Source organism: Microtus oregoni, unplaced genomic scaffold, assembly GCF_018167655.1.
Source record: "Microtus oregoni isolate MIOR12 unplaced genomic scaffold, Mior012 000015F_ref0000493, whole genome shotgun sequence".
NCBI lineage: Eukaryota > Metazoa > Chordata > Mammalia > Rodentia > Cricetidae > Microtus > Microtus oregoni.
Window position 1 is genome coordinate 15,787,994 of NW_024543074.1, and position 6,191 is coordinate 15,794,184.

The window sequence follows — 6,191 nt, forward strand, 5'->3', positions numbered from 1 at the left end:
AAAACCGCTGGCATCAGTCTGTAGATCCATCAGCCACTCCTGCAGCACCGAGCCCGAAAGCGCGATGGGCGGGGCATGCAAATTAAGACATGACCCGGTCTCCTGGGAACTCTGGGAACGAAAAGTGCAAGGAAAAAAATCTCGCCCTTCCTTGGATTTTTACAAGCATTTTACAGAGTAAAAGTCGTGTTCACGATAGAACAAGAGAGTTCGTGTCTGGTGAGTGTTTGTCGGTGCGACCTATTTGTGCCCGTAAGGTAAAGGTGGGTGTGCCTGTTAGTGGAGCAAGCGTCTGGCTGTGTGTCGTTATCGCTTCTCGGCCTTTTGGCTAAGATCAAGTGTAGTATCTGTTCTTATCAGTTTAATATCTGATACGTCCTCTATCCGAGGACAATATATTAAATGGATTTTTGCAAGTAGGAGTTGGAATAGGAGCTTGCTCCGTCCACTCCACGCATCGACCTGGTATTGCAGTACCTCCAGGAACGGTGCACCCCCTCGGGGGAATGTCTGCGGTCTAAAAATAGCTTGTGTCTTTTTCTCCCTACAGATTTGAGTATGTCAGTGTTTTTTCTGTGCTTTGCGCAAGTCTTATTTTCCACCGTAAACCCAGCTATTTCTTCTCAGTTTATTTTATTTGGTTACTTTTTTACCACTGTTATTTTTCGGTACATGTTCTCTCTGTAGTTTTGCTTCTACAGACGTTGTGTCAATTTAGGTGGCCTTCACGACTGCGCCTCTTCCAAGACAACCTTTACTAGAGCTATCCACTTGACAGCACTTAAGACACTTTTCACAAACCTATAAGTGTAAGCAATTTAAAAATAAACCATGCAAGACGTGTCACCACACACGTGACACACACCAGAGGCAGGCGGGCCCACCTGGTCTGCAGAGGTGAGTTCCATCCTGTCTTGAAAAAACTAAAATTAAAAGGTGTTAAAATAATTTAATTTCCCGTATATGGGAGAGAAACAAACAAACAAAAAGTGATCATATACAAAGCCTTATTTTGCTCTATTTTTCCACGAGTTTCACCTATATTTCTAGGATAATTAAACGCTGGGGTTTGTGTGTTTTTGTAAGAGACTCTCAGAACATTTCTGGGAGAAAGAAAAGCTGTTAAGTCGTCAGAGGACAGACTCCTGTTCATCTATCTGTGTTTACCGTGGCGCTATTCACAGGGAAAGAATTGGATTGTCTCTTGCATCTGCAGTTTTTTTTTTTTTTTCACTGTTCAAGGTTTATTTGGTGTTTTCGTTGGCATGACACTTGGGTAGTCGGTTGCATCATCCATATGAAGATCTTTACACAATATTTCAATGTACACCACAGATACATAATACACAAAATAATATCCTTTGGAACAGTTATGCACAAGATATGCATAATGGATTTACACACTGGAGCCAGGTTATGACTAACTGGGAAATCATTGGCCTAGGCATGTCTGGTGAGGGTGCACAGCACAGACACAGCAGGTTCACAGGGTAACTGAAGCCTGCACACAGTTGGCAGTGTCACACCAACCAGGTTACCACTACACAAGTACCACTTAGCATCAGGGTAGAGCTGTGGGAACACAACCACCCTAACCACAGCTCAGCTGAGGAAACAGTGTGCTGCAGCCTGGACAGTGAAGCGCTAGGACATCTGGGGACTTTTAGAACTGCAGCTCTTTCTGGATCCCCCAGAGCGTGTCTGCACTCTTCTTCAAGCGGGCCTCCTCTTCCGAAGTCAGAGTCACCTTCACAACATCTGAGATTCCATTTTGTCCCAGGACACAGGGGACACTGAGGAAGACATCATCCTTGATTCCATAGAGACCCTTAATCATGGTGGAAATGGGATGCACCCGCCTCAGATTCTTCATTATGCTCTCTGCCAAGTCGGCCACAGAGAGGCCAATGGCCCAGGACGTATAACCTTTCAGTTTGATCACCTCATAGGCGCTGTCAACCACCTGCTTGTGAACCTCCTTCCACTGCTCCTTGTCTGCATCGGAGCCCAGTTCTGGGTTCAGATTCTTCAGGGAGACACCAGCGACATTCACGCCACTCCACACAGGCACACTGGAGTCCCCGTGCTCCCCCAGGACCCATCCGTGACAGCTCAGTGGGTGAACACCCAGCCTTTCTCCCATCAGGTAACGGAACCGAGCGGAGTCCAGATTGCAACCACTCCCGATGACTCGATTTTTGGGAAAGCCACTTATCTTCCAGGCCACGTAGGTCAAGATATCCACTGGGTTGGAGACAATAAGCAGCTTGCAGTTTGGACTGTATTTCACCACGTTGGGAATGATGAACTTGAAGATGTTCACGTTGCGCTGGACCAGATTGAGCCGACTCTCTCCCTCTTGCTGACGGGCCCCCGCTGTGATGATAACCAGCTTGGAGTTTGCAGTCACGCTATAGTCTTTGCCAGAGACAATTTTCGGTGTTCTAAGGAAAAGGCTGCCGTGCTGGAGATCCATCATCTCTCCCTTCAGTTTGTCTTCCATGACATCAACAAGGGCAAGCTCATCTGCCAAGTCCTTCATTAAGATACTGATGGCACAAGCCATGCCAACAGCACCAACCCCAACAACCGTAATCTTGTTCTGGGGGGCCTGTTCTTCCTTAAGGAGATTCACAATCAGCTGGTCCTTGAGGGTTGCCATCTTGTCGGACTTTGAACCTTTTGGGACCGCTAGTGCACGATGAGCAGCTTCGGGCGCACAGCAGCGTGGTCGGGGTTCGGCTACAGAGGCTCCAGCACCGCATCTGCAGTTTTTCAGTTGCTTTTAATTCAAATAATTATGTCAAACAGCATAAATTGGGGTAGCATATGCAGCCACTGTCCAGTAACCTTTGGGAAAGCAGGGATTTGCTTACAGACCTCCTGGATTCTGAGAAATGTCACTCTTCACGGGGGACACAATTGTCACCTGTACCATCTTCTCACAGTGACCCGTGAGGAGATGAAGGGAGAATGCTTCTACCTTATGTTGCTCTGTGGCCAAGTCCCCTGGAGTGCTGGAGCCCCCACCCCCTGCCTTGCCCTAGTTTTAAGACCTTCATGAAGTGAAGTGCTAACCCACAGGCCTGAGCTCAGGCTGCAGGAAACCAGCCTTGCCAGTCCCTCCCTGCTCAAAGGCACCAAGGACCTGCTTGCTGTGCCTAGGCTGTGACCTGGAAGATGCTTTGTCTGCCGTGGGAGACTGCAGAGTGGGAAGGGGCTGTGGAACATCAGCCCCAGCAGGCACCAAGAGGAGTGTGCCTGTGATTACAACTCAGCAAAAGCATATCTGCCAGTGTGCTAGCACTGGAAATGGAAGAGCAAAATTGAGTAACAATCGGGGGCGTTGTGAAAATGAGGATGAGGGTTTTGTATTTGTTTTTTGATGTGTGTGTGTGTGTGTGTGTGTTCTGCTATAATAGTACACTTTATAGAAAATATACTACTACACATTTCCTAAATCATCTGAACAAAATTTAGAATAAGCTAGGCTTGGTGGTGTAGGCCTGTTATCCTAGCCACTCCCCGGGCTGAGGCACGAGGATGACGGGTTGAACATCAGCCTGGGTAACTTAGTGAGACCTAGTCTCAAAATATAAAATAAAACCCAGTCTGGGGTTTAGCTTCATGATAGAGTCCATAGCACATCTGAGAGGCTGGTATTAAGGGTGTGTGCCACCATGCTTGGCTAAAAATTATCTTTAAAATTCCCATTTATGAACGGGGTCATCTTTTCTTTTCGCTGAAACTGTACTTATGCAACATCAAGGTTAAGTGATCCATGCTTCTACTACAATTCTCCAAGTAATTTCTTTAAGGTTCTGGAATCGAGTGTTTAGGCATGGTTCTACCGCGCATTCTCCTTTGCAGAGTCAACTATTTCTGAGACTCGAGTACTCATTTTTGTAATCATATGCTGATATCAGTCTCCCCTCCCCCCCTTATTTAAGTTAAAAAAATTCTATATGTCTGCTAGGTTAATGGTACAGGTATGCAATCATGGACATAATAAGATATTGGGGGTGGGGGTTGAAGAGATGGCTCAGTGGGTAAGGAAGAGCATTGCTCTTCCAGAGACCCTGAGTTTAATTCCCAGTCCCCATGCTCGGTGGCTCACAACCAACTGTAACTCTAGCTCCAGGGGCCTCCATGGGCACCTACACCTATATTCATACATACACACATACACATAATTTTTTAAAAAATGAACCTTTTAAAAAAGGAATGCTAAGGATGTAGCTCAGTGTTACAGGCTTGCCTAGCACATCCAAGGCTCTGGATTTGACCCTCAGCACTGGGAGCAAAAGCAAACACCACCACCACCACCCTAAGTTAACAAACGTGATGACAGAGGGTTCTGTGCCCTTCACAGCAATAGAAATAAGATGTTTCTTTTCTGCACCTCACCCCTTTAGTCCAGCAACCCTACCTCTGGGGATTTGTCCAGGGAGAGGAGGAGCTGGAAGGCGACAGCTCCGTTCTGAGGGACCTGGGCACTAAGTTAAAGAATGATTGTAAACAAACTGCACTGACTTTAAAGCAGAAGCTGGTAAATCTTGGCGGTTTCACTGGGAAAATAGGTGTTGCGATAAAGATAACGTACTTGGGTCATAGGGCAGTGTCTCTATATGATTCAAGCTCGAGAACAAGATACCCCAGAGAGTATTATCTGACAACCAAGACAGTAAGGGACTTAGAGAAGGCTCTTGCTGAAGTCTTAGGGACAGTGTACCGAGGTTAAACTATAGTGATCAGTTTGTCTCTGAAATTTTAAACATAGAATTAGATTGTCCTAACTCATGTTTGAGACTGCCTGTCATAAAAAATGGACTTTGGTGCAATGATATTTCATGTTTTGTAGGTGATAATATTTTCTTATTCTATTAAAATATGGAAAATATGTCTTTGAATAACTTAACAGGAATAGCAGTGAAATTCTAGGAAAGGGATTGGCCATTTAAAAAGGCAATGATAAAACAGTACTTTAAAAATTTGTCCTTCCAACTTATGCTGGAGAGGTTGTGGGGTAAAGTTCCACTCCTGCATTGCTAGTGGGCATGCAAGCTGGTACAATCCCTTTGGATATCAGTGTGGCGATTTCTCAGAAAATTAGGAAACACCCTTCCTCAAGACCCAGTAATACCACTTTTGGGTATATATCCAAAGGATGCTCAATCGTGCCACGAGGACATGTGCTCAACTATGTTCATAGCAGCTTTGTTTGTCATAGCCAGAACCTAGAAACAAACTAAATGCCCCTCAACAGAAGAATGGATAAGAAAAAATGTGGTACATTTACACAATGGAGTACTACACAGCAGAAAAAAATAACGACATCTTGAATTTTACAGGCAAATGAATGAAGCTAGAAACATCATTTCTAGTGAGGTAACCCAGACCCAGGAAGACAATTATCACATGTACTCACTCATAAGTGGTTTTTAAACATAAATCAAAGAAAACCAGCCTGGCGGTGGTGGCGCACGCCTTTAATCCCAGCACTTGGGAGGCAGAGGCAGGCAGATCTCTGTGAGTTCGAGACCAGCCTGGTCTACAAGAGCTAGTTCCAGGACAGGCTCCAAAACCACAGAGAAACCCTGTCTCAAAAAAAAAAAAACCAAAAGAAAAAGAAAACCAGGCCACAATCACAATTCCGGAGAACCTAGACAATAATGAGGATCCTAAAAGAGACATACATAGATCTAATCTATATGGGAAGTAGTAAAATACAAGATCTCCTGAGTAAATTGGGAGCACGGGGACCTTGGGAGAGGGTTGAAGGGGAGGGAAGAGTTAGGGAGGGGAGCAGAGAAATATGCAGAGCTCAATAAAAATCAATTTTAAAAATGTATATAAAGTAATAAAAATTTTTTTCCCTAAGCCAAGGATATTACTCATGCCTTTAATTCCAGACCTTGGAGGAAGGTTGGTCATCTTAGTCTACATAGAGAGTTCCAGGACAGCCAGGGGTGTGAAAAGAGACCATGCCTCAAAATAAATACATAAGAAAATAATTAAAGGCAAAAGTGTGTCCCAATGTGCTTAGCCATCCTTCTTGCTGAGAAATGCATGGTACTCTTAATCATGGAAGACACTCTCCCTAGAGAAGTTAGTGAGGGCAGTGATGAAGAAGGCAGTGTAAGGTGACATTTGGTCACAGTGGTGCTGCTCAGCTGTGTGTGCTATTGTTG

General features: G+C 45.0%; 1 protein-coding gene and 1 non-coding gene across 2 annotated transcripts; one reads left to right on the forward strand and one right to left on the reverse strand.

Moving 5' to 3' along the window:
- The first annotated feature begins 308 nt into the window (after nucleotides 1-308).
- Nucleotides 309-499, forward strand: LOC121457226. Its single transcript, XR_005975718.1, has one exon. It is a non-coding gene; the product is annotated as a U2 spliceosomal RNA (small nuclear RNA).
- A 717-nt stretch (nucleotides 500-1,216) lies between these two features.
- On the reverse strand, nucleotides 1,217-2,755 carry LOC121457085 (L-lactate dehydrogenase A chain). The gene has a single exon (XM_041665742.1). The coding sequence runs from the start codon at nucleotides 2,660-2,662 to the stop codon at nucleotides 1,664-1,666; it is 999 nt and encodes a 332-aa protein (XP_041521676.1). The 5' UTR covers nucleotides 2,663-2,755; the 3' UTR covers nucleotides 1,217-1,663.
- Nucleotides 2,756-6,191: the final 3,436 nt, after the last annotated feature.

Excerpts from the sequence above, each read along its gene's own strand:
- LOC121457085 (XM_041665742.1), bottom strand. The coding sequence starts at position 2,662 with ATGGCAACCCTCAAGGACCAGCTGATTGTGAATCTCCTTAAGGAAGAA.